The sequence below is a fragment of the Drosophila rhopaloa genome, unplaced genomic scaffold (genome assembly GCF_018152115.1).
Source record: "Drosophila rhopaloa isolate 14029-0021.01 unplaced genomic scaffold, ASM1815211v1 contig_2, whole genome shotgun sequence".
NCBI lineage: Eukaryota > Metazoa > Arthropoda > Insecta > Diptera > Drosophilidae > Drosophila > Drosophila rhopaloa.
The window spans coordinates 15712122-15740120 of NW_025335083.1; the positions used below are offsets into that span (position 1 = coordinate 15712122).

At 39.1% G+C, this 27999-nt stretch overlaps 5 protein-coding genes across 8 annotated transcripts; 4 read left to right on the forward strand and 1 right to left on the reverse strand.

Annotated features, from left to right (window-relative positions):
* The first annotated feature begins 929 nt into the window (after positions 1-929).
* On the forward strand, positions 930-9890 carry LOC108044011 (dual specificity protein phosphatase CDC14A). 2 transcript variants are annotated; one of them, XM_017122856.2, is made up of 7 exons: positions 930-1410; positions 4610-4729; positions 4797-5062; positions 5300-5970; positions 6036-6764; positions 7160-7510; positions 8768-9890. In XM_017122856.2, the coding sequence occupies exons 2-7, from the start codon at positions 4672-4674 to the stop codon at positions 9819-9821; spliced, it is 3129 nt and encodes a 1042-aa protein (XP_016978345.2). In that variant the 5' UTR covers positions 930-1410; positions 4610-4671; the 3' UTR covers positions 9822-9890. The 2 variants fall into 2 exon arrangements, with proteins under 2 accessions (XP_016978345.2, XP_016978347.2); XM_017122858.2 differs by having other exon boundaries at positions 9283-9414.
* A 964-nt stretch (positions 9891-10854) lies between these two features.
* On the reverse strand, positions 10855-12154 carry LOC108044012. The gene is made up of 2 exons (XM_017122859.2): positions 11902-12154; positions 10855-11846 (listed from the first exon to the last, which is right to left on the reverse strand). Exons 1-2 carry the CDS (start codon positions 12044-12046, stop codon positions 11050-11052), a joined length of 942 nt encoding a protein of 313 aa, XP_016978348.1. The 5' UTR covers positions 12047-12154; the 3' UTR covers positions 10855-11049.
* A 948-nt stretch (positions 12155-13102) lies between these two features.
* Positions 13103-16703, forward strand: LOC108050200 (homocysteine-responsive endoplasmic reticulum-resident ubiquitin-like domain member 1 protein). The gene is made up of 4 exons (XM_044460408.1): positions 13103-13646; positions 14605-15053; positions 15495-15833; positions 15912-16703. Exons 1-4 carry the CDS (start codon positions 13422-13424, stop codon positions 16315-16317), a joined length of 1419 nt encoding a protein of 472 aa, XP_044316343.1. The 5' UTR covers positions 13103-13421; the 3' UTR covers positions 16318-16703.
* An 813-nt stretch (positions 16704-17516) lies between these two features.
* LOC108050206 (alpha-aminoadipic semialdehyde synthase, mitochondrial) lies at positions 17517-22479 on the forward strand. The gene is made up of 8 exons (XM_017131769.2): positions 17517-17712; positions 18105-18248; positions 19045-19221; positions 19284-19662; positions 19773-20347; positions 20615-21770; positions 21830-22006; positions 22072-22479. Exons 1-8 carry the CDS (start codon positions 17653-17655, stop codon positions 22188-22190), a joined length of 2787 nt encoding a protein of 928 aa, XP_016987258.1. The 5' UTR covers positions 17517-17652; the 3' UTR covers positions 22191-22479.
* A 1209-nt stretch (positions 22480-23688) lies between these two features.
* On the forward strand, positions 23689-27999 carry LOC108050205 (ethanolaminephosphotransferase 1). 3 transcript variants are annotated; one of them, XR_001769577.2, is made up of 9 exons: positions 23689-24190; positions 25653-25721; positions 25779-25965; positions 26033-26289; positions 26355-26509; positions 26575-26755; positions 26820-27029; positions 27120-27448; positions 27720-27999. XR_001769577.2 is itself a non-coding variant. In XM_017131768.2 (9 exons), exons 1-9 carry the CDS (start codon positions 24134-24136, stop codon positions 27804-27806), a joined length of 1245 nt encoding a protein of 414 aa, XP_016987257.1. In that variant the 5' UTR covers positions 23689-24133; the 3' UTR covers positions 27807-27999. The 3 variants fall into 3 exon arrangements, 2 of the variants coding, with proteins under 2 accessions (XP_016987257.1, XP_016987256.1); XM_017131768.2 differs by having other exon boundaries at positions 27120-27161; XM_017131767.2 differs by having other exon boundaries at positions 27120-27999.

Sequence of the window (27999 nt, forward strand, 5' to 3'; positions counted from 1 at the left end):
TGTATACCTACATAAATATTAACATTAAAATGCACTTAACAGAGTTACATCTGTTAGGACTAACTAACAGAGATATTACATTAGAAATGTATTTTTCAAATATGTAATGTGAAATTGGCCTAATAGTCGTCAAACTTTTGAATGTTGTCTACGAAATGAAGACTTTGAGTAGTCAAATTGATTTTTAAAGGCGGATCTTATAAACTATAGATTTACAATTTTCTAATAAACAATAATCTGTATTTTAGTCTGCTTTTGTTAAGTACCATGGGATAATTGTTCAAAACGTATCAAAACTTTTAAAGAATGTATTTTAGCTATTCTGCAAACAAGTTGCTGCCTGGTGAAGTGCTAACCACCCAAGCATCCACTTTCCTTCCTACTACGCCTCTGGTTAAATTAAAATTGCTCCCCCCAAGACTTTAGGGTTGCACGAAAAAACTATAGGCTAAATATCGCATAGAGATGGCAAGGAAAAACCTTATCGACCATTTAATGCTTTATTGATTTTTAGATCCGATTTAATCTCGATCCGGTGCATGCTCTAAAAAACGTACCGACGAAAGAGATTCATTTAGGTGAATAAGTACTAAATAACGGACATCAGCTCCAATCAAATTAGAACTGGGGATTTAGGTTTGAGTCTGCGCTAAAGTGTAAAAGAGACCAATCAGAAATTGGAATATTCAAGATGTTTTTAGAAATAAAGCTGTATTTTTTTTTTGTTCTTAAGGATTGTGTTTAAGAGATAGGAAAACTTTCTAGATTATATCTCTGAAGCTTAAATCTGTAACGGCAACAATCCAAAATATGACCGTCCTTCCCATAGGACAAAATCCATGCCGTAAAGACAATTCGAATAAACTATCGATATTTTTTGTATATTTTGCCAGCTCTCAAAAGAAGGGGGTGCATATCGCGCTCATAACGCTCCCGAATTCCAACAGCTCCAGTCGTTCCAACTGAGCTCCACTTAAAGTACACAAAAATACATAAATCGCCGGGAAGAGTATAAAAAACTTTGACAGTTTGTTTTAAAAAATTAGTGCAATAATGATCTTTTGGAATTATTTCGGATGAAAGCTTTTCCTCGGATACGGATGCTTTTTTTTGGTTTTTCGTTACGATATTTGAATTAAAAAAAGTGCAAAAGCTCTCGTTGAGAATGTTGTTAACTTAAAAATACAAAGGCAGACAGATACGAAATTCGATGTGAAATATTCGTTAACAAAATTTTCAAAAACAGAAAAATTATCCGCTACAAAAGTGTAAACTCAAAATTGTATAGTGTTATGCAGAGTGTAGTGTGGGTGTTGGTGTTCTTAGCTGGTGCTGCTGTTGCTGCTTCTCTTTTAATTTCTCCCGACTCGTGAATATCCATACACAACAGATCCAATAATAATAATTTAGGTGAGTCTTCCTCTTTTTGTATCCCCCATGAATTCCCCCATTGAATACTTTCTTCGGCCACGTACCAACAAAAACTGTGTAAATGTAACGACTCTCCCGCTCTCTCTTCCTCTTTCCACCTTTTACCGTAGTGCCACGAAAATAGTCCAGAAATTTTTACCCAAAAACTTGATTACGCAGTACACAGTACATATTGCAGTGTTATATTTTGATTTCCATGAGTTTTTAGTAGCAAAATGCGTTGGTTGCTTTTATTTATACCCAAACACACTCACAAAAATACCAAGAGAGTGTTAGAGAGGAACGCACATACAAAAGCCGCCAAAGCACAAGTGTGTGAGAGCGAGAAAGAGCAGCTTTTAAAGAGAGTCAGGGCATGCGCGTGAACAAGTGGGTGGAGTGGGAAAGGGGAGAGGTGCAGGTGAATGCTGTTGCCGTTGTAATCTCCATGTGTGTGTTCTGTTTTTGTTGTGGTATGCGAGCGCGGCAAAATCTCTAAACGCAGCTCTTCCAATTTCCAACTAACTAACTTGGCAAAAAAGAAACAACTATTGACGTTGCCTTTTTATTTATAAACCACCTTTTGTTGTCATTCTCGGTGACGTCATTTGAAAAACTTGTTTGTTTGCCCATTGTTTTTTTTATTTTTTAATGACCAACGAGAGCCTAGCCCATATCTCTAGGTCTCAATTTCCAACTAGAAGAGAAGGTGGCTATCTATCGCATTTTATGTTTACTTTTTTATATACAGCTCGGAAGCAGATAAACCCGAAAATGTGTTTGTACATACATACGATTGTAGATAAGCGTGTGTTTGATATGTTTTCGTTGTCGTCACGTGGGAGTTGTAGTGACTGGAGTTTTTGTCAACTCCAAAAGTCATGAATGGGTGGAGAAATAAATCCTGCTATATTTAGCAATGATCTTTGATTTAAATTAGGATTGAAGTGGTGTGTGTGAGAAAGAAACATAATGGTAGAGACATCACAATCAATTCACAGTTCAATTTTATAATTTCTTGGCGATCGACACTCGTGGGCGCAGCTTTTTATAAATTTGACAACTTTCTGAACAGCAAATAAATTATAATGCTAGAATCCCCCTCTATGGCTTAAAGCAATTCCATGTTGTTAAGAAAAAGTAACACGTGACACCCTTTTCCATTAAAATGGAACGATGTTATTGAATTTTTATTTAGTTTGGATTAAAAAAGGATGAAAAGTATATCGAATTTATAAAAGGCCCCATAACAAATTAAAATGCTCTACTTAAAGTCCTTGAGATACACATTTTTCGATAACAATTTACACGAACGAAATTACGCCCACAGACCCCAAGAATACTATTCCGCTTTGCTTCACCTTTTTTGATGGCCCGACTTGCCCTATATCCTGATATCTTCAGCTATTTTCGTTTCCGTTCGCCGAGGTCCGCCCAATGTCATGCGATATACCTTACACCTTACACATTCACCTCGTACGCCTTTGGCGCCCCGATTGGAATCTAAGTTTGGATCTGGCCTGGGCAAAACTATTTAGTAGACATGCAAATGTGCCATAAAAAGCGCTCGTCGTCGTCTTGACTTTTAAACTTTAAAGTCAGGAAGAGGAAATGCATAAGGCACAGCAAGGGGGATTTAGGGGGATAAAGGGACTAACTGTAGTCCCAGCTCAAGTCCGAAATTCTGCAAAGGCACGCCAACCGTTGCTTAGTTGTACATGGTAACGGTTACAAATTTGCATAAAATCGAATACTTACATGAGTTCCTAAGGTGTGCGAGTGTGAGAACGTGTGTACGTACCACTTTTGATGATAGGTCAACATCGTAAACCCTCCGAGGGTCCCATACCAATAAAATACTATTTATGTTATGGGGGATTTGAGGAAATGCCCGGGAGGGGATTAAGGGATTTTCATAATATATTAACTAACAGTTATTTCAAATACGGCCTTTATTATATACCTAATTTAATGTTAGAAGCCTTAGAAACTCTTTTCGTTATTAACTTTCAGATTTATTAGGCTAATCTAATATTTACTCATTATTATTGATTTAAATATTTGCACATTTTCGAAATATAAAATTTTTTACCAAAAACCAAATCCTGAAACGCACTTTCAGTGCATTAAATTTGATGGAAATTATGCCATGTACACCCCTTTGTTATCCATGGATTTCCACAGAGACGTGACTATCTTAGAATTTTCTACAACTCCCCATAAGAGTGTTCTCCATTCGAGTTGCCTTCTGGGCTCAGCCTTTGCCTTTTCCATTGTTTATTGGACTGCGGATGCCAGCCCAACTGACGACTTGATAGAATGAGTGCCTGACTGATGGCTATATGCATATTGATATGAAAGCCATCACCTACATTTGGATACGGCAGGAAAAGTGGAGCAAATAAGGCAGAGAATTGGGCTTAGGGGAAAAGATGGGGAGGAGCAGGGTGCAGACACTCATAAAGTTGGTAACAAGGAGGAACATAACACATGTTTCTACTCAATAGATAAGTATAAGTATAAAAGACGCATATGTACTTGTTGGTACGGACGGATGAATGTATGTATGTAGAACACCCTTTGCGGAAAACATCATTTACTGCTATCCAATTAAGGCAAAGTCAGGTTTTGTGTGCAAGTCGGTGTGGGCGCATTTGTTGCCAACAATCGGAGAAAAATAATAATTTAAATGAAATGATATTATGTAAGGGCTTGGACTTCAAAATGCCCTGTATTATGACTCTTTTAAAGATCGGTGGGATTTTAAAAAAGCACCAGCTGGATTAACTAAATTTTCTTGATGCTTTGTAAATCTTTTAAATTTAATAAATATAAAGTAACAAACATTATAATATTTATTATTATTCAAATAAAAAAATTATACATTTAATGCAAATGAAACTTTCAAAATATTAAAGATTGTTATCAACATTTTTTCAACTATAATTTGAAAGGAACTTCAACGACTCAAATTAATAGGTAAAAATATACATTTTCCTAAATACCTCTGATAGTGATGGCTAATAACCCAATAGCTATCAGTACAAATTAAATGTATTAAAAAGAAATAGCATGCGGAAGCTTTAAGCCCAATATGTGTGGGCTAGACAGAAGTGATTTAAGTCGCTTGACGAGAGTACTACCGCTGCCCAAAGATATCAAAGCCATAATAAATTTATATTTTTTAATGTCTTCGCAGACGCCAAACTGTCGTTTTCGTTGTCTCCGTGCTCCCGTGTTTCCGTACCCCGGTGGTCTGCCATGATGTTGGACGATGACAACTCGGATCTGCTGGTCTGTGCATCTGAGATGCAGGAAGGTGGGAGCTCAACGAACTTTTAATAGTCCGACATTGAGTGACGTGGATTATTCTATTCTGTTTGCAGACCGTTTGTACTTCGTGGCCTTCAAGAAGAACATCAAGCCAAAGAACACGATTAATACCCACTACTTCAGCATCGATGAGGAGTTCATCTACGAGAATTTCTACAACGATTTCGGGCCTTTAAACATCTGCATGCTCTACAGGTATTGCATGAAACTGAACACTAAACTAAACGCCAAGTGCCATGCAAACAAGAAGATAGTTCATTACACCTCTATGAATCCGGCCAAGCGACTCAATGCGGCATACCTGATTGGTTCGTATGCAGTAAGTGCTCCTAGACTAAAAACTTTCATTTACTGATAATGGACGTTCGAAATTGTTAACCACATTTTAATAATAATTAATATCACAGTTTTCATTCAAGAAACCTATAAAAATATTGCTTATTTCTTACAAGTACCTTTGATAAGAACAACTTCTTTGTTTCGGAATGGTTAACTCTTTCAAGCCTTTACTATCTTATCAAAAATAAAGTAAAAATAATCAATTTTACTGTTCTAGATTATCTACTTAAACAAAACGCCACAGGAGGCGTATCGACCTCTGGTCGCTGGCGAGATTCCCCCCTACACGCGCTTTTGTGATGCCAGCTACGGACCCAGCAGTTTCAAGATATCTCTGCTGGATTGCCTGAATGCCGTGCACAAAGGATTGCAGGCGGGATTCTTCAATTTCGACGACTTCGATGCTGAGGAGTACGAGTATTTTGAGCGCGTGGAGAACGGCGATTTCAACTGGATTGTGCCGCAGAAGTTTATAGCGTTTTGTGGACCTCATCAGAAGAGCAAGACGTTGCCGAATGGATACCCATGCCATGCACCCGAGCGCTACTTTAGCTACTTTCGGGATAATAATGTCACGACCGTGATTCGGCTAAATGCCAAGGTCTATCATGCTTCTTCCTTTGAGAACGCTGGCTTCGATCACAAGGATTTGTTTTTCATCGATGGCAGTACGCCAAGTGATGCCATAATGAAGAAGTTTCTCTCCATCTGCGAAACGACGAAAGGAGCGATTGCAGTTCATTGTAAAGCAGGCTTGGGACGAACGGGCAGCCTTATAGGAGCGTATATTATGAAGCATTATGGGTTTACAGCCCTCGAGTCCATTGCCTGGTTGAGACTCTGCCGGCCGGGATCGGTCATTGGACATCAACAGCAGTGGATGGAGGAGTAAGTCTTTATTTTATGACAGTCTTATTTTATTAACTAATTGATCTCCCAATCCCAATTTTCAGCAAACAAAGCTGGCTGTGGTCGGAAGGCGAACGAATGCGCCGGCGCACTACGCTCCCCATCCTTCAGCATACGTACGGAATCAACAGCATGGAGCTGAAGACCAAACTAGCCTCAGCTGCCTCCGATTCATCGGAGCATTTGGATCTGCTTCTAACGCGCGTGAAAGGAATTTCCCAACGGGTAGATACGATGCACTTAAACGACCAGGACAACTTGGATGCTGCGTGTGTGGATCAAACGGATGAGGAGATCTCCGAGCAGCAGCGATTGGAGAGGGACGAGCGAGCCTTGTATCAATCCGCTGAGGATCCCAATTGTAATGGGAGCGATGATAACGATACGGACACAATCAGTGCACCAGCGGATCAGCCACTGCCCTCCAGTTATACAATATCCACACGTCGCAGGAAATCACCATCGGGCGCAAATAAGCCGACAGTTATAGCCACATCTTTAAGGCGTCTGGTTAATCCTAATGCCAATCGAAGTGGTTTGAGTACTGCTTCTGGAGTTTATCCTGTACCTGAGGTGGCCAGCTGCACGGAGAAAAAGTTGCGCAAGCCAAGTGCAAATGTCTTTGAGGCAGCTCGTCACACCATCGCATCAACCGTCAGGATGACGCAAACGGCGCTGGAGAAGAAGCAGGCCCAGACGCAGGGCGACAAGTTGAATCAGATTAAGGCGCTGAGGAGGCATCACTCGCGATCAGTCAACGTGAACAGCAACAGGTGGGTCATCTGATTTTTTAAATATCCTTAGATGCCACATAGTTTTGAAACAGCTTTCCAATAAATAATTTAATTTAAATAGTTTTTTTTTTCTTTATTCTTCCAACTCTGAAATGTCTTTAACATTTTATAACTATAAAATCTTATTATTTTCTTATAAAGAGTTTAAAACTTAAATAGTAACTTAACAACTTGTTGGTTAATTCCAAAAAGTTTCTTTTCATCAAATAATTCTAATGTAATTAAACCGCAAAAATCGGGACAATCTAATTTTTGGGCTAAAACTAATATTTTGAAATAAAACTAAATATAGATTAAAGCTAAACAATCTAGTGCATCTAAGCCAAATGTTTTGTTGCTCCTCATTTACATTTGATGTTTTTTACCCATTCCAGTAACGAACAGGAATCGAATGTGAGGCATACAAGAGCTCGATCCCAACCCTTCCGCAATAATAACGGAGTGGTTGGGAATCCTGCGATGGCGACCCTGAAGGCGGGACAGCCCACATCCTCCTGTTTGCCAACAAGCACAGCGGCAGCCGCTCTTTTGGCCAATAATCTTAACAACAACAATGGAAGCGTAGTCGGGACTAGCAGTAGCAGCAATAACAACGCCAACAACAACAACAACAGTAATCTAAGCAATTCCCTGAATAACTATAACAACAACAACAATACCACTAACAATATTTTGGCCAGTTCGGGGAGCAGTCGCACCCGCAGTCTGGCGATTTATAGCAAACGGTAAGTACGGGATAATGCCCCCGAATCCCAGAACTCGAAAACTCCTCGAAAAATATTATCGTTTTGTTGGACATGTATTGGATTTGATTTCGTTCCGTGTGCGTCTCTGCTTTTTGCAATTTATACTTAATTTATACTTTTGTTGCTTTCCAAAACACTTTCTTTTACCTTTACTTTCTTTTACCCCCCTGTAAATATTTATAGATTTTAGATATATATATATATATACTGTCGAACTTTTTTGACTCGAATTAGCACCTTGAAAATCAAAACAAATTAAGAAACTTTAAATAAAAAATAGTTTATCATAATTAATCAAATAAATAAGTTGAAAAGGGAGCCATGCAATTTTATTAATTTATAATACACAAATAATTGAAGTCAAAGAAAAATACTCAGATAAAAAATTTTGCCATTCCATTTTAAACGCCTTAAAAGAATTCTCTCCTTTAATGTTTTTCGATTTTTAAAAGTTCGACCTTACTTAATAAGTTTATTAGTGATCCCTCTTATGTAATTGGCACCACTCTAACCCGAATGACGTTTTTTACACCACTCAACACTAACTAAAAAACAATATTGATTTAATTTACTTTACCTGCTAATATTAGTTTATTATTATTATTGTTTGTACTTAGCATTTTGCATTTATGTTTATGTGCATGCCAAAATTAAAAAATTATTTATTTTGTAGCGCAAAAAATAATAATAAACAAAAAATTTTCAAAATTATTTCAAAAGCTTGCAAAATTTATTTCCAATGATTTGTCCTTGTTTTGGCATTGTTTTCGTTGCTTTTATTTGTTATATTTGTATTTAGGATTATAGAGTATATTTGGTGTATTTTGAAAATGTGTATCTTTGCAGAGTTCAAAGTTTGTTCACAGATTATTCAATAAGTCCGTATTTATATTTAAAAAAATTATATTCAACTATACTTCCATACAATTTGTATTAAATGGTTATAGTTTTTCGATAGCTTTAAAATATATTATTTCTTTTGTTTTTTAAAAACAAAAATGTAATGAGAATCTTATTTAAACTGTTATTTAATATTAATTTAATTTAAAATATTTAAACGATTTGACTCTGCAAAGGTTTGAAAATCTTCGGTCTCCGAAGCTTTCCCGCCGTCCTTTTTGTAGTAAGACTGTGTTTTGGGATTCACACTGTACCCGTAACCCGTACACCATCTCTCTTCTCTCGTCCTTTTTCTCCCTGTCTCCCTTGGCTTCTGGTTTTTTGTTCCATCTTTAGAATGGAACTGAAGCACCTGCGAAAGGCGGAACAGCAGCAGCAGGAGCAACCGATGCTGCCGGTGGAGAAGCAGCTTCTTCGGCCATATGCCACCATTAACGAGAGTAAGATACCCGTGGTATCCGGGGGGAGTGGTGGTGCCGGCAGCTCGGCTACCATTCCACCCACTCGGGGCAGTGCCGCGCGCACCTCACATCACCACATGACGCTCCGGGGGAGATCCCGGATCCGTTACCAGCGCCCCAATGCCGGAGAACCGGCTCCTGCAGCGGCCCAAGCCCAACCGTGCACTGTGGCCACGGCTCGTTATTATCGGGACGTATCAGCCATACCCACAATGGGTGTCCTGGGTGGTGGTGCTGCTGGTGGGTCCTCTTCTTCTGCCTCCTTTAACATAGCCACACGCTCCGCATCCGCCACGCTCGATCTCAACTCCAATCCGCTGCCGAAAACCAAATTAACCAGCCTCAACAATAATCCAACTACCACTCCTCCTCCCTCCTCCAATCCTGCAGACACAAGCCGTCTTAGTGGGCGTGGCAGTGCCGAATTGCAGGCGATCATCGAGCACGGCCTGGTGGCAGGAGCGGCCAAGCGGAACAAGCGGTCGCTGAGCTCCACGCGACTGGACAAGGACAAGAGTGACGAGTACAACACGAAGCTGTTAAGGAAGACAGCGGCCGCAGCAGCAGCAGCGGCCACAGCAGCCTCATCCGCAGCAACTGCCGCGACAGCCACCAGCGGTTCCATCAACACCTCCCACTCCTCCAGCAGCAACATCAACAACAATTGCAAGTACAACAGCTGCAGCAGCAGCAACAGCGGCAGCTTCAAGCTCTCCCGTCGCCTTTTCGGAGAATCGGGATCCTCGGCCTCGACATCCGCCTCAAATTCGGGGATTCCAACGCCCACGGCACCGCCATCCTCCAGTCAATGGCACCAGCATCTGGCTCGCGGCGTGGGTCGAGTGTCAAGCGAAAGGGATCGGGAAAGACAAAAGCCTCTGGATCATCAGCAGTCCAATCTTAAACTGCGCAAGAAGATCAGCTACTGAGCCAAGTTGTTCTCGCTCGCATTAGTTTTGTAGATATTATTTTGACTAGTAAATTGAATGTTTCTCGATTTCCTCCGGGATTGGCAATTGCAATGCTTTTGTTAGCTATATCAATGCAATCAAATTTGATGATTGATTAGAAAATATTGAAATTATTTTTAAGCATTATCTCATTTATAATCTTTCATTTTTGTAGGCAAATTTTTTGAAATTGTTTTCAAACTTTTTGTATTAAATTGTCTTAAAATGTGTACAAAATTGTTTTACAATTTTCAAGTATGTACATAGGTGTAATTGAAGGCCCATTTTTACAAAAACTGTTGTGCACGCACTAGCAGATTGAATATTAACCTCTTTAAAAATATTAAACAAATTGTTAAATGATAAGAATTATTATTTTATTTTAATTTGCGTATATTTGGTTTTGTTCCAATCATTTGAAATGATTCTACGGAATTCAGAGAGGGGTCACCCATTATATTGTATATATAAATTGTATTAAGTTTGCTAAGGAAAATATGTCGAAGAGTTGTGTTTAGTACCCATAATATTACAGCTTTTATTCCTATCAAAAATATTTTGTATAAAATAATTTGATACAAAATTGGTGTATTTTAAGAGCAAAGTGGTGTAGTGTTATAAGTAAAATTGAAGCCATGGAAAAATTAGCTATAGTTCACTTTGATGTTGCAATAAAATTACATATATCAATTAAAATTAATTTTAAACCATACTTTTTATTTAGTCAACTATTTTAGAAATTATTTAAATATAAAAAATGTACTACACCAAAAAAAGTTAGACTCGTCAAATTTGATTAGCATTGGTATTGTATAACAACGCGGGTCTGATTTCCAACACAATCAAACGAATTCTCTATTACGGGGAATCACCAATCTAGAAAGTTTGTTAAAAGTGCCATTTCAACCTTGAGTTTTTACACACCAATCCCCATTGAGACTTGCTTGAATCTGATTTGCCTTAAGAATATTGTACAAAGTTAACATGCGGTTACCAGAAGACCTTGAATAAATTACTTTTTCATGTTTTACACCCACAAAATATGTGGAAGATTGTATTAACCAAATAGATAGTAAGACGTAAACAAAAATGTGCATTATCTGAACTTGTTTAAAGTGTAAATACAAGACAGTTTACTTATTTGTAAGCCGACTCTAGTTAAAAATAAATGTTATATATTCCATAGATATATTGGAAATTATAAGGATTATATCAACATTGTGCTGAAGTATTCTATCATCTGAAGGTAGATCTTGCTTTCAAGAGCCACAAATACGACATCAAAGTCGCAATTCAGTTCGATACTCAGCAAAGGTTCCATCGATGACGATTCCAAAGTACTTATGGTTGGTGTGATCTTCAACGCGCTCAGTAGGCTTAAAGCCTTGTCCTTGGAGCTGACGTATTCATCTGTGTTGATTACCTCAAATGCAGCTTGCTTAAGGGCTGGATAGAAGTTTTTGAAGTAGTTGTGGCGATCGCAGAGGCGCAGACCCGTATTGTCTACGCTTCCGGCATCTGTAAGCTCTCTGTAGGTGTTGAACTTCTTCCTGCGCTCCGCCTCCAGATCCTCAAGATTATCATCGAGACATGCATCCGTGGGTTTAGTGCTGACTACCTGCATTTTATCCGCACGAAAATCATCCGCATCGTTTGAGATCACGGCCAGCATTTCGATGGCCGCTCGCTGGCGAGCATCCTTTTTCTTATCCGACTTTCCGTAGCGAACTATGGAGGCCACGGAGCAGCAGGCCACAAATTCCGGGGCATTAGGAGTGCCACTCTGCTGCACAATCTCAATGGTGGGCAGTGGCATATCATGGCGCACGCAGTAGTCCCGCAGCTCCTTCAGCATGTCGCGATTCAGATTGGTCATCTCCTCGCACAGATCGGCCATCGAGTTGGTATCACACTCCTCAAGCAAGCTACTCACGCCTGGAAGTTTACGAATTTTACGTAGGATGTTGGAAGCAGCCAGGTGTTTGGCATCGCGTTTGGAGCGCCCTATAATTGGAAACATACATTTCAAATACATTCTACGTGTTTCGTTTAATTTTACCATTTCCATAGGCCTCCATTTCCATGAGAACAACTTTACACACGTATCCACCATCTTCGCCATCAATAAAATCATATGTTGGTGGAACGTTTTTGGACTTGGCGCAGAATTCCTGTAGGCCGGACACGGCTGACTTGTTATCCATGAGTATACGTGATTTAAGACACGTCTCACCAGCGGATATTTCACAAAATGTATATCTGTTCGAATTAGAAGTGTAGGAATTGATCTGCACTTTTTAATAGAGATGGCAGCGATACTCACGAACCGGCCCAATCACGAGAATAAGTCACAGTTTGTTTCGATAGCGAGAAAAATTAAATATATAAATAATTCAAAAAATTATCATTTTAGGAAAGCCAAACAAATAATTTTAGACAGGAACTAGTTATTTAATATCAAAGACATAATAAGAAAAAAAACAAAACAAATAAAAAATAGTAAACATAAAAATTTTTTGTTCATATTTACCTTAAAAAATGTACTTATGGAACCAAACTATAAATAAGCCACCAATTTGGAATTAAAAATTAAGAGAAAAATAAAGTTAAAAATATTTTAAGCCGATTAAGTAACATCCTTAAATTTTTGTTGTATGTCTTGTGAAATCTAAAATGAGAAATAATATAATAAGGAAGGATGTTTGTACAAAATCAAGCAACTAATAAAAACCTTTTGGGTGTTTTTTACTTACCCATTTAAATCTTATAAATGAAAACATGAACTCATCAGCTGCGAGGCCTTTAAAAAAACACCGTTTAGAAGCATTATCAAAATCCAGTTGAATAACAGCGCCAGATTGTAATAGAGCATAAACATTTTTGTGCAATTGTTTTATTTAGTTTTTGCTTTCAAACTTCAACGTATAAATTTGAATACATTAATCGTACACGTCACGTTGACACGAGTTGGCATCCCCAAAAGTCAAGGCAACCCTGTTGCTGAATGTATGGCATTAACAAGTGTTGCTGCCAGCGCTGAGCTAAAATCGCTGTCTTCAGTCACTATTTAGAAAGGTAATTTGGTGGAATTAAATTAAAATAAAGGTTATAATGGAGTTCTTTAAGTGCCAGAGCAACGACTTAAATACATTTAAACATAACATATTAATCAAACATTTTACTCGCCTTTGAAACCCTTACTTTAGATAGCCATAGTATTCTGTGACTTAAAAATATCTGCTATTGGCGGCCGCCCCGTGACCCAAGCTCATCTCTGGCCACAGGTCAGAATCAAATGGAGACGACTTTTTAATCAACTGCGGAACGTTTACTGCGTTTCATAATCAATAATTCTCTGCTGGCAGCCCAAACACCGAAAAAACAGCTGGGTAAACCAAACAACAACAGAGCAAATACAACCAAATCAAATGTCAAGTTCGGAATAAAACTATAAAAGAAAATCCCAGGAAGTGGCAGTGAGACACAGTGGCTGCGAAAAATTGTGCCCGCTAGCGCTGCTAAAACCCGTGGCCATTAATTAGCGATAGAAAGTTCTCCGATTTGCGGGGTCAACGAGATATGGAGGAAACCGCCGCATCCCCCGCTGCCGCCACAGCCGCGGGATGCGATGCTGCCGCCCACGAGAAGACTCCGGACTCGCCGATCTCCCCCAGCGGTTCCAGTGTCCGGCTGCTGATTAAGTCATCCAACCAGCAGTACGAGGATCTCAATGTGGACTCTGATCTCTGCTGGACGGTCCAACGTCTGAAGAAGCAGCTATCCCTGGTCTATCCTGGCAAACCGGTGGGTTCTCGTTAACTTCCTTTTCACCATAGTTCTAAATTTACCAACTCCTTATCTTATCGAATAGTTTGTTATTGTTTATCATCTTCACTTAACAAACATACATATATAAATACTCCCGGGGCTATTTGCGTCTTAGTCGCAAGTACACGTCAGTAGATTGCCTCTTTAAATTATAGCTCTCGTCATGCACTTGCGTCATGCACCTGGCCTATGCTGAATCGATGGCTTAAAATTAAAATTATAATGGATACGGTTAGGAGCTGTTAAGGTTTATAACTCATAAGAAAAATAACAATTTTTACAAAAATAAGCTCCGGTCATTCGTCGTATTGCTTACATCCCACGTATTAATATCGCTTATCTATACTAAGTAAAGGAACAGGATTTTTGACTCATTGTTTAATGTTTATTTATACAGTGCTCGTCTAAAGCAGTAACTCAATACGGGTGTTTATAATTTCATAAAAGATAGTCCATTTTAATTAATTACAGGTGCTTCCAGTCACCATTGGTTGTTTATTAAAGCACTAACCATACAACATGTTGTACATACAACATGCTGTATGGTTAGTGATTAAAGTAAACGCACTTGTCACATACAATTTTTAGAAACCTAATTTAAAATTCTCAAAATTTGTACACTCTTCAGATTCTGATTGTATACACGTCCGTTTTCGTAGAACACAACAATGTTATCTCATAGAGAGTACAAATAAACTGAAAGTTATCAGTTATCAAGCACTGCTTAATGTTTTACTATATGTACTTATGTATATATATAAATTTAATTTAAACAGTAAATAATGTTAACTGTCATTAAGTTTGAACAGACTTGGGAGCGGTAATGATTCGAGATAAAACATAGTTATCTAGCTCATTGCTCTCCATTATTTCCACAAAACTACGCTTTCTTATGTACATCTATATCAATTTAAAATGATATTTTTTTCCACAGAAAATCCAAGATCAGAAGCTGATTTACTCTGGCAAGCTATTGGATGATTCCCAAAAGTTATCGGAGGTGATACGCAGCTATAAGGATGTCTACCAGCAGCACCACATCTTTCATTTGGTGTGCGCCACAAAGCAAGTAATAACGCCGCCACCTAAGACTGTTACTGTGCCGCCAAAGGAGGCAGTACCAGCGTCGCAGGATGGAAGCGGGAATGCAAATGAGCTACGACAACGTCATCCCACACAACAGCAACCGGCACAGCAGGCAGGTGCTGCATTGCCCACGCCAGGTTTGGCCAATCCTTGGGCGCATTTCTGGCAGCAAAATCAGGCAGCAGCCGCTAGTGCTAGTGCTATTGGTAACCCTCATGCTCTGTTCCAGCAGCAGGCACTGATCTACAACGCTTGGATGCAGCAGGTGTACGCTCAATACATGCAGCAGTACGCTCGGTAAGTTGGCGGTACATGGATACCTAAAGAAGAAGTCATTTGATACCTTTACTTAAGAGTTTTAACATTTCAAAGGAGAAAAAATTAATTCTGTAAATAATTACAATCTAGTTTTGACAATTTCCGGAAGAACTGTTGAATTCCCTTTACAAAGGGAATATTTTGTATAAAAACTTGATCCCATTTTGTTTATTATAATATTTGAATTTTTGCAAAACAACACGTAATTGCTCAGCCAAAAATATTTTTGCTTATCAGACCCGCTTTCATATATATTTTGGAGGGCTGCCGACTACAGCCCTATATATTGGAATTTATTTTTGTATTATTCTGAACAGTTTTTTGTACGCATTTGGCTTTTCCTTATAAGAAGTGTACCAATTTCTGGCAATTGGAAATTATATTATATTTAAACATTGTTAACACCCCTCTTATTTACAGTTCTACGTTGCCTGGCTCGAACGAATCTGTTTTGCCGCCGCTGCCTCAACACCTTATGACCCAAGTCCCGCTGATTGCTGCGCGAAATTTCGCCGAGGCACAACCAGTGGCAGGAGCAGCTGCAGCCCCAGCGGCACAGGCACCACCTGCCCCTCAGATAAATGGGGCGCCACTTAACAGACCAAATTTTCCCAACATCCAGGAGGAACCCGAAATGCGCGACTGGCTGGATAGTTTCTTTAGCTTTACCCGATTGGCAATTTTCGTAACAGTTTTATACTTTAACTCATCGCCGCTGCGTTGCTTGCTGGTGGTGCTTATTGCTGGAGCGATTTATCTGTAAGTAAATGGTTTTATTTTGTGAAGTTAATTTATCATATCCTGTGTATCCTAACGCTTGTTTTGTATATTTTATAGGTATCACATTGGTGTCCTACGTCGTCGCCGTGAACGAAACAATAACAACATAAACCGTAATAACAATGCTGACGATGCTGCCGCCTTTGCTGCAGTGCAGCAAATTCAGCGGATGATGGATGCCGCAGTGGAGCGGGAGAACAACGATCCCCAGGCGGCCAATGAGCCTGGTGCAGTTCCAGCAGCGGGTCCTGCTGGCGCTGCTGCTGGACAGGATGTAATCGATGCACCAGCTGCTGCTGCTGCTCCCGTTGCAGCATCCGCTGCTAATACGGACCCGGCTGATCTTTCCGCTGAAGCCGTTGCCGTGGAACCACCAAATGCCAATAACTCTGTGATTTCCGTTGTGCGCACCTTTGTCATCACCTTTTTCACATCGCTGTTGCCCGAGGCGCCGGCGCTGTAGAGGATTGATATTTGGAATCTGCAGTGGAACCCAGTGGGACATCCGCGAACCAGCTTTACAGCTTTACGGCTTTCTTTTTTCTAACCACCCGTAATCAAAATGTTATTCCGTTTCCTTTCGGTTTTGCATACCTGAAATGTAGCAAAAACTCACCTTTGTTTTACTAGCTGTAATAATCATGTATATTTATTTTCTGTGCATGAGACGAGCTACGATTTCGTGGCCGCTGCTCCAGTAGATTGTAGAATTTTAGATAACTAAGAAAGTAAACTGTTTTTGATGTGAATAGTAAAATGATTACAATCTGCACTGAAATCTGTGCCAGAGGCGAACCTATAAAACCAAGATGCAATTAAAAATAAAACATATGCTTTAACACCAAAAAATCCTATTGTAAAATGGTGTTTACAACGTGCAATTCTTGCTAGAAAAATAATATTGATCGATTTATAAAATATTCTTAAGTCAAAAACCACAAAATAGGTTTTTAATTTAAGACTAGACTGTTACTTTGGATGATTTTAAAATCATTGAATTTGTTTTTTTAAGTTCTAAAATATGAATTGAAATACAATTATATAATTTTTGTTTATTAATAAAAATGTATAAAACAAAATGTATTTAAACAATAGTTACAATATCTTGGTTTAACTGCATTTAAATATTTTTGGTTAATTCTTGACAACAGTAAATTTTGATTTATGTTTCTGATGCTGAAATATTCTTTAATTCAAAATTATTTGATTATTTTACAAAAAGTTTAACCCAAATAGTTAAGTAAAAGTTCGAAAATAAATATTTGTTATTAAAAAATAGATATTTACAAAAGTTAATACGTTATTATTCACTTTTTCAAAATGCTGAACGTTTAAAAGAGGTAATTTGATTATACCTCAAAAATGTTTGTGAGAATTGCATTGTGTAAATAGCGCTTAAGGAATTTTCCCAGGGCAGTTCTCTTAATTCGGGGCAGCTCTCTTATCAGAGTGGAAAATTTTCAGCCCAAAATCGAACTGAGATCCGGCTTCCCCACGGGTAAGTGACAATCTGGCGTTGTTCGCTCTTCTTGCTCGGCTAACGCACAAAATTGGTTTCTTTTTAGCTGCGACGAGATGCATGGAGAGTGAGAGTCCGGCTTATCGCTGGATTTACGACGGGGTCCACTTGCTGATTAGGGGCTGTTTCGCGGGTCGCCTCCTCCGATGCCATCAGAAGAGTGCCAGAGCTCAGAGCCAACGGATCGGATCAGCACCATCCCAGGAAAGAATAAGCACTACGAATACAATTAAGTTCGCACTTGATCTGCTCGAACTGATCCCTCAGAGCTGCCGAAACATGTGGCGAGCGATTCAACAGCGCGCAACAATCGCGCATCCGTTCACCAGACAACGCCATGTGAGTTGATTCACCTCCCCAATTGCATCCTCAATCGGATAAGAAATATTAAAGATACCATTCATAAAATGGTCCAAAGTAATCCCATTATTTGTTTATCATATGATTTAAATATGCCAAGTAAATTTTAAGTGTTATCTGAAACTTTTAAAATATTTTCATTTTGATAAATAAAGACATTTTTATAATTTTTTTTCCTTTTCATTTTGTTTTAATTTGAAAGTACATTTTAAAATATTGAGGTGTCTTAAAACGAATTCGACCATATTTATATATAATTTATAAATTATTGCCAAATATATATAAATGTATATTATTTTTTTAATATTTAAACTTATATTGATAGCGCCAAACTCTGCTCTTTATTGATAAGTAACATTTTTCCTTTGCAGAGTCGCGTGATTGCCATTCGGCGAGAGGATCAGTCGGTGTGGGAGCGACGAGCTCCATTTGGACCCACCCACGTCCAGAAGTTGGTCAAGCAAAATGTCAAGGTCATTGTGCAGCCCTCCAACCGGCGTGCATATCCTATGCAGGTAAGCATAGTTGGAACTTACAACTTCCATCCACCATCTATCGTAATTTTCCATGACCAGTTGGCAACGGATTTATTGAGTCTGTGGCTAATCGCCGATGAAAATCATATCGGTAGTCAGGCCAGCAACTAGATGTATATGTAGTATATAGTACTACACACGCCCCCAAGTGCTGCATCATAAATATAAACTCAGATGATAAGCTATTCTACATGGAGCTCTAAATTTGGCAATTGACTGGCCTTGAAATTAAGTACAAAACAAACGAAGGGAGAGATTAAAGCAAAAGGAATCGAAGCTTATCGCTGGGAGCAATGATTCTAAAGAATCTATATACTATATTCACCTGATTTGTAGAGATGATAATGATTTTAAAAGGGGCACGTGAGAAAAAAAGATTAAATGGATTGAATGGGCAACGTTCATTAAACTATTATATATTGTTGGGATGTCGAGTAATCAAATTAATTGAAGTACTTATTAATAAACTTGGCACTTATCAAACCAGTAAATAACTCACAAGATTAGCCAAATTAAATAAAATTAATAGAATTAGAAAAAATGAAGAATAAAAAAATAATGAAATCAAATGCCCTGAACTTGAACTGATTCTTTTAGTAAGTAGCTATATAATAAAGATTAAATGTTTTAAACGACAACCAGCGTATTATAACAATAACTATTCTCATCTTTCCATTTGATCCACACAAAGATTACCACGTATTTATACATAGAATTGATAAGATAAGATAACTAGTAACTTAATAACATTACGTTTTTGGTTTTTATGGAACAGGCTTACATGAGTGCTGGAGCGCATATTCAGGAGGACATCAGTGATGCGTCTGTGATATTTGGAGTGAAACAAGTTCCCATTGATGCTCTGATCCCTGGAAAGACATACTGCTTCTTCTCGCACACCATTAAGGCGCAGGAATCTAATATGCCCCTTCTGGATGCTATTTTGGAAAAGGTTTGAGCACCTCTTTTAACTTTAATTAAGTTATGTATTTATTTTTCAACAATTTTTACCAGAAAATCCGCCTTATTGACTACGAGCGTATCATAGATGAACGCGGAGCACGACAGGTGGCCTTTGGCAAGTATGCCGGAGTGGCTGGCATGGTGAACATCCTGCATGGCATTGGATTGCGTCTTTTGGCCTTGGGACATCATACACCTTTCATGCACATTGGACCAGCTCACAATTATCGCAATTCTTCGATGGCTCGTCAGGCGATCCGTGATTGTGGCTACGAAATCTCACTCGGCATGATGCCCAAGTCGATTGGACCACTTACTTTTGTATTTACTGGCTCTGGAAATGTTTCCCAAGGAGCCCAGGAGGTGTTTTCGGAGCTGCCCATTGAATATGTTCCGCCCGAGATGCTTCGCAAGGTGGCCGAACATGGAAGTGAGTATATCTGCTTTAATTATTTATCCATTTACTTACAATTTGTAAAACCAGATAAGTTTTTAAATATTTTGTTTTATTACAATTTCTAATTCTTTATTTAATTTTAGATCAAAACAAGCTTTATGGCTGCGAGGTGAGCCGATCGGATCATCTGGAGCGTCGTGAAGGCGGTGGATTTGATGCCAAGGAGTACGATGAGTTCCCCGAACGTTATATCTCCACCTTCAGCACGAAGATTGCTCCATATGCATCGGTTATTTTGAACGGTATCTATTGGGCTGTGGGCAGTCCCAAGTTGATCAGCATTCCGGATGCCAAGAACCTGCTCCGACCGGCAAATACTCCCTGGTTGCCTACTAGCAAGGGTAGCCCAGCTTTGCCACACCGCATGTTGGCCATATGCGATATTTCCGCTGACCCCGGTGGTTCCATTGAGTTCATGAACGAGTGCACCACGATCGACACTCCCTTCTGTTTGTATGATGCGGATAGGAATAAGGATACTAAGAGTTTCAAGGGACCAGGAGTTTTGGTTTGCTCGATTGATAATATGCCTACCCAGTTGCCAAGGGAGTCCACGGATTTGTTTGGTGAGCTTTTGGCACCCCATGTCCATGAAATCATAAAGAGTGATGCCAAGAAGCCGCTGGCGGAGGAGGAATTCTCGTACCCCATCCAATCGGTAAGTAAATATTACTTATTTCTTCAAAACAGGATATCTTGCTACCCAAGGGGCCATAATGTTCATAAACAATTTATTAAAAGAATTGCAAAGATACAAAATAAGTTTAAAAACATTTTCAAAACGGAGTTATCTCTTTGCTCTTTTTTTCAATATTTAAAATGTATGTTGTACTCATTTTGAAATTTAAGAACTTAAGTGCAGTATTCCCTGTTATCAGCATCTGTTATCAGTTGGCTAACTCTCCCTCTCTCCGCTTATTTTCAGGCCATTATCGCAAGCAACGGTCAGCTGACCGAGGGCTTCCAGTATATTCAGGAGCTCCGAGAATCGCAGAGCCACCGATCGCGCCACAAGATGGAAGGAAGGTCCGAGTCGAACAAGAAGGTCTTGGTCCTGGGAGCTGGCATGGTATCCGCTCCCCTCGTGGAGTGGCTGCATCGCGAGAAGGATGTCAGCATCACGGTGTGTTCACAGGTCAAGGAGGAAGCCGATCGATTGGCTCAACAGTATGCCGGTGTGGACAGCGTCTATCTGGATGTGAACGAGAGCACTGGTCATCTTCAGGAGATGTGCGGCAAGGCGGATGTTGTGGTTTCCCTACTTCCCTACAGTCTCCATGGCATGGTGGCTCGTTATTGCGTGGCAGAAGGTACCCACATGGTCACCGCTAGTTACGTGAACGATGAGATCTCCGAATTGCACGAGGAGGCCAAGGCTAAGGGAGTGACCATTATGAATGAGGTGGGACTGGACCCAGGAATCGATCACCTTTTGGCACTTGAGTGCATCCACGAAGTGCAGGACAAGGGAGCCGTTGTTGAGTCATTTGTGAGCTACTGTGGCGGTCTGCCTGCACCAGAGCATTCAAATAATTCCTTGAGGTATAAGTTTTCGTGGTCACCCAGAGGAGTACTCCTTAACACCCTCTCCGCTGCCAAATATCTGAGTCAGGGCCAAATAGTGGAGATTTCTGGAGGTGGTGAACTCATGTCGTGTCCTCGCAGTCTGGATTTCCTGCCAGGATTCGCCTTGGAAGGTTTCCCCAATAGGGACTCCACCAAATACGGTTCACTCTACGGCTTGGGCAGGGATGTGCACACTCTGCTGCGTGGAACCATACGCTATAAGGGCTTTTCCGAGTCGATTAAACCCATGCAACTTTTGGGCTTAATCGATTCTGAGCCACATGCCTTGCTACATCCCAGTGGACCGGATGTCACGTGGCGCCAGCTGGTTATCCATTTGATGGGCATGTCCGATTCGAGCATCTTTTACGAGAACCTCAAGCAGAAGCTGAACGAGCGCATTGGCGATGTGGATGGGATTGAAAGTCTGGGTCTGCTGGATGACACACCTGTCGTGAAGCTAAATACTCCGCTGGATACGCTTAGCCACTATCTGTCTAAGAGATTGGCCTTCGGTGGGTATTGCATTTAAATTTAATTTAATTCTATAGTAATTTGTTTGACTTCCTTGCAGAACGAGATGAACGTGATCTGGTGGTGCTGCGCCATGAAGTGGGCATCCGTTGGCCCGATGGTCGCCGTGAGGAGCGTGGCATCAATTTTGTGGTTTACGGGCAGCCCCAGGGCCATTCCGCCATGGCGATGACGGTGGGCAAGCCGGCGGCCATTGCGGCCAAAATGATCCTAGATGGTGGGTTCCCATTACACTTTACATCTTTCTAACCATTTAAATAATTCCGAATTACCCTTTTCCAGGTGAGATCCAAGAACGCGGGGTCCTGCTGCCCTTCACCCCCGACATATACCGCCCAATGCTGCAACGTCTGCGCTCCGAGGGTCTGACTGCCACGGAGACCTCCAGATGGTTAAATTAAGAAGTCTGAACTCATTGCGACCACATCCTAGGCTTAAGACTTCATACTTTTTTGACTGCCCACCGCGTCGTGTGAAATTTCTTGTCTTATATATCGCTCGGGTTTTTCGTTGTTTGATAAGAAAATCATTACGTTATCTTAATACTGAAATAAGTTTTATGACTAGAGCTACTTGAAGTGCGTAAACAAGTTGAAGTTGTTGTCGAAATTGTGAAATATGTTTCCTTTTCGAAAATTAATTATGAACTGACTGTAAATGATTGCGGAAATTTTTATTAAATGATAAAATATTTATAAAAAAACAAGAGATTATTTCTTTGAGGTTGATTTTCTTCCAATAACTTTAAAATTATAAAAATAATTTAAGGCATATTCTTTTGTAAATGTGGATTTAGTTTAAACTCTTAGTGGTAAATTTCTTGAATTAATCAGTTTCAAAGTCTTGAATGGTACCAGTTACTTTTTATTATAGCAAGTTTGTTTACTGTAATATATTTAGTATTTGAATTTTACGTTCCGTTTAATCTTCAAGATTCGATTTCCGTTCGATTTGACCCCTTTGCGCCTGGCAACCCGATCAGCGATGGGTTATCTCCCGAACTTGAACTAAAATTAAAAACACGGCTTCAATCTAAATTTAGTGTTCTATAAAACACGCGCATAAAACAGCATGATGATCCGATTGGATCCGTTTGCGACCGGTCATTAACGTTTATAATTGTAATAAACAACAGGCCACAAATCTCCCTGAAATTATGGTCGCTCTAGCTGTGGAAATGGTCGGTCCTTAGCCTGATAACCTCTCTGCCTGGCAGTTATTTTGTTGCTCATCGAGTAGGAGCAATCTATTGGCGTTTTACAAATTTGAATTCACATTCATTCAATGCAAATACACAGACACCCACTGCCAGATAAGATTGTGTGCGCTAGTGATGCCGACTAAACTTAGTCAAAGAAAAGGAATTTTGAAAATAAAATGTATTAACGAAATAAATAAATAGTATTAAAGCCATAATAGTTTTGGCTGGAATACATATATTTTAAGCGATATCAAATCTTTATCATCATCCTTTTTTTTGGTGCGATAAAAATTGAATATAAAGAAGAGTTACTTTATTATACTGACAGATGATGTTAGTACTGTAAAACATTTGAAACCCATAACGGAGTACCTAAACCTTTGAAAAATCACTTCAATTTGAACGCGACTTGAAGTCAAAAACATAAAACACTTGTCTATTAAAACCATTTATTTTAAAAATTCCAGTAAAAAGTATGTGAATGGGAACGAACGATAAAGCCACAATTACAGCTTTCTGAATTGCGATTACTGGATAGGTATTTCGGTGTAGGGTACACAATAAAACCCGGATCCGTACGGAAAAACACCAAATCGCCATCTCTGGGGCTGTGCGCACTGGGATTTGTTTTTGTGGAACGCAAGTCGCAGTCGGCGTCACGAATTAAGCGGTGGGTCTTCAGGCCTGATAAGTCCGCAGTTCCCATTCGGACGCCGGTCTGTCCGGAATATATATTCCTGCTTCTTTAGGCGATACATACGTCTGCGCGCTCGTCTCCGTCCGGTTCTTCTTCTTTGCCAGTTATTCGAGTGCAAGAGTAACTGTTGTTTGCGTGTTGCGTGCAAGAGAGCGGACAAAACGATTATTTAATTTACCCGCATTCCGCTTTTAGCGGGGGCCGCGTGTGAACGAATCCGAAAATCATATATATCTGTGTAGATCCGCAGATGTTATACAATATGCCGGAGTAACCGTCTGACCCAAAACAAAGGTCAAGCCGATACGCTCTAATCTGACTTCCGATCCAAGTACAAACTTCTCCCCATCTTCCTCGCCGCCCCTCTGCCCCTCGCTGTTATCATTTTTCACTAACTAGTGGAACAGCAAAAACATATTGGAAAAGTACAAAATTCAAATTACAAAATGGGTTGCATGCGCTATTTGTCGGACGCTCATTTGAGGGGCTTCGAGCTTTACAAGGTGAGTTCTTCCAAAAGGGAGGGGGGATGGACATTTAGCCGCGGACCCCGGTGGGTGGTAAAAATCAATGTCCCATTTGGAAAATACCCTCCCCTACTTCAGTCAAATGATATTAAATTATAAATAAAGCCCAGACAATGAAATAATCCTTAATATCGATTTAACCCACTTTCTCTCCATTTTCATTTGTACCCTAAAAATCCTTCATTTTAAATAAGTGAAGTTTCCTTATTAACGGATCTTACAACTGTCGTTGGCGGCAAACATGTATTATATATCTTAACGGTTACATTTTTTGCTTTTGGTAATATCTTAATGCCACGAATTATTCAAATCAAAATTGATTTATCAAAAAAAAAATTATTTTTATCTGAATGTCGTTTAGAGACTTGAAAAATGTATATCTAAGATATAGCCTAATCAATTCGATATATTCTTAATATTTACCACAAATAATATAGTCATACAATAATAGAAAAATATTAGATTACAGGATTAGGTTAAAATACCTATTTTCTGAAATAATTTTCTGAATCTGATTGCATACCATGGCCAGCATTACATTTTATTTCTCTGTGTGTGTAGATTATGTCTTATTAGACTGTGATTTATTCTAGTTCCGGTTGGTTCGCCCAGCCAGATAAGGCAACCTTTAACTTGAACCCCATTGGTTGCCCGTTTATTATGTGTCAAAATTACTACTATTAAAACTTTAATTTTTTTTTACTAGTGTTGGTCATCAATTAAGTCATAATCAGACTAAACAAATGTTTCGCAAACTTTAGAAGGAGGCATTGAACTAACACGAACCCATGTGCTGAGGCTTCAGACACATATAGACAGATAGTGCGGGGATTTGGTAGAGCGGTTCGGGTTGGTGACTATCAGAAGTGGAATTTGTACTTGTAAAGATTACAACACGAAGAGACAATGAAATAAAAGGCTAGCGGGAACGCGGGAAGAAGGGATAATTACATTTATTAACAAGTTTTTTGAGTTCAGTGGAATTAAAATCCATCGAAACGAAAGTGAGATTAATTTCTAAGGACTTCGCTACTGTAGTAAACGATATCTTATCTTATCAAGACCTATTGCGATTAGGAAAACCACATCAAAAAACATGTTGTAATTTTAAATAGTTGGATATCGTTATGACTAAATGTGACTGTGAAAAATTTCATTTAAGTCGTGTATTTAAAAATTATTGTTAGAAAAATAGTTTTTAACAAATGGAAATCATTTGCAAGTTTTGTAAATTTATGATAGAAAGTATATTTAAATGGTTTTAGGTGGCCCATGCTTTAACTCCTTTTTCAAATATTAGGCCTTTGCATACGTTATACGATACGTTATAATATTCAATTTTACATTGAACAAATCAATTATTCCAAGGATATACAGATATTAAATAAATGTGGATAAAGAACGGATTTCAATCAATATCTTATTATTTATTCCGTAGTACAACAGCATAGACACAAGTTTCCTCAGTGTCTACGTAATGCACCCTTTCTGGAACTACTGTGTTAAGGTAAGTTATAAATACTTCAAAGCATATATACATTTTAAGTCACATAACATATTCCAGTTTGTTCCCAAATGGTTGGCGCCCAACGTTTTGACATTCGTGGGTTTCCTTATGACTGTCGTCAACTTTATCCTGATAGCTCATTACGACTGGGAATTTAAAGCGGCCAACTCCGAGACGGGCAATACAGTGCCCGCCTGGGTTTGGACAGTAGCGGCCATTAATATTCTTATTTACTATAACTTGGGTGAGTCCATAAGATATATAAGTAAAAGAAAATGTGTTAAACATTTTTATACAATTATTGTTGTCAGATGGCATGGATGGCAAGCAGGCTCGAAGGACTGGAACTAGTGGACCTCTCGGGGAGCTATTCGATCATGGATTGGACTCCTATTCAGCTGCCCTGATACCCATTTACCTATTTTCACTCTTCGGCACACACGATTTGCCACCTATTCGCATGTTCTTTGTGATCTGGAACGTATTTCTTAACTTCTATTTGACGCATGTGGAAAAGTACAACACGGGAGTTATGTTTTTGCCCTGGGGTTATGACTTTACGATGTGGGTAAGTAATTTAAAAATATATTTTTAATAAAATTTCAAATTATTTATTCTTTTTTTCTATTTCAGGGTGTTAGTGGCATGTTGTTTGTGGCAACCGTCTTTGGACCTGGGATGTATCGCTTTAACTTTTATGGTTTTACAGTGGCCAATTTGTTCGAAGTAGTACTTATTGGTTCCGGCATGGTCAGCAGTCATCCTATTATAGCTAGAAATATCTACCTGTGAGTTTCTCAATAATTGTTACATTAACATAATTTGGATCTTATTTTATTTAATTTATTTTTAGTTCCTATAAAAACAAGACGGGAAAAATGCGACCCATGTGGGAAATGCTGCGTCCCTTCTTTGCGTTCCTCTGGTTGTTTGTAATCACTCTAATCTGGTCGTTCTTCTCTCGAAATAATGTGATCAATCTGGAGCCCCGTATTTTATGGATACTCTATGGCACGATATTCTCAAATATTGCCGTAAGTTTTGATTCGATTATTCAACTGATCAGGAACAATACAATTTTTAAATTTTATTTTACAGTGCCGTCTGATTGTGGCCCAAATGTCGGACATGCGTTGCGATGCCTTCAATGTGCTAATGTGGCCACTAGCTGCTACCGTGGGAGTCTGCTGTTTTCCCTATTACCAACAAGTTTTCGACACGGACCTCACGGCAGATGTCGAACGATGGATTGTCCATGGTCTCACCATTTTCTCAACATTAGCCCACTGGCACTACGGCTACGGTGTGGTAAGTTAATATCTTTTGTTAAACAAGGATGCAATACACAAATTAAAATATTCAACCTATGATAAATTTCTAATAATGAACCATTTTTAGGTCTCTGAGATGTGCGACCACTTCAAAATTCGGTGCTTCAAAGTAAGAAAATCTAGCAGCCAACCTGGTTCAGATTTAACCCAACAACTTCTACAGAATGATAACAAAATCAAAACGTTGAAAAGCCATTGAAACTAAATCGCCCACTAACCAAAATCACATCAATCAAACGGGGACAACCAAAATCAACCATCTTGTGATATATAGTTTATATATATATATAAATGGGTTCCAAAACATTTAGCCCTCGCCTAAATTCTAGGTTCTAAGTGGTCCATACTCAAATCAAAACACTAAACCGATACTCGCCCCACGCGGTTTCTAATGTGGTAAAGTCCATACGAAGATATTATGTAATCAAAATCCTAATCGTAGGCTAAGAATTTAATCGTATTTAACTGTAGGATATAACTAAGCTAAGTGCATGAAAAGACCGATCTTCGTAGCAAATCTAACGAGCATGTTGATATATAGCAGCACTAACTGCATGATCCGATAAGTATTATGTGCCTGAATACAGCTACTGAATGTAGTTGTATAACTATGATAATGCAGAGGCTATGTTTACTGTACCGCCCATCGTATTGTAATTTTCTGTAGATCACAAAACCGACTGACGCGGGTGAGCAGGACCTGCAGGAAGTTGTTGAAGACGCGAAGCCCACGGAAAACGTTGAAGAAGTCTAGCACTGGCCGGTTCTTCACTAATTATGTTGTGTTTAAACTTTAAAATCGTTACATAAGTTCAGTTGTTAAGACAAATCGAAAGTGTGTTTAGCGTAAGTTCGAAATTGAAACGAAAATATATTTGTTACTCACTAAAGTAATATTTTATAATTTTAAGGTAAAAATTTAAATAAAAGGTATTTTTTGCATCCTA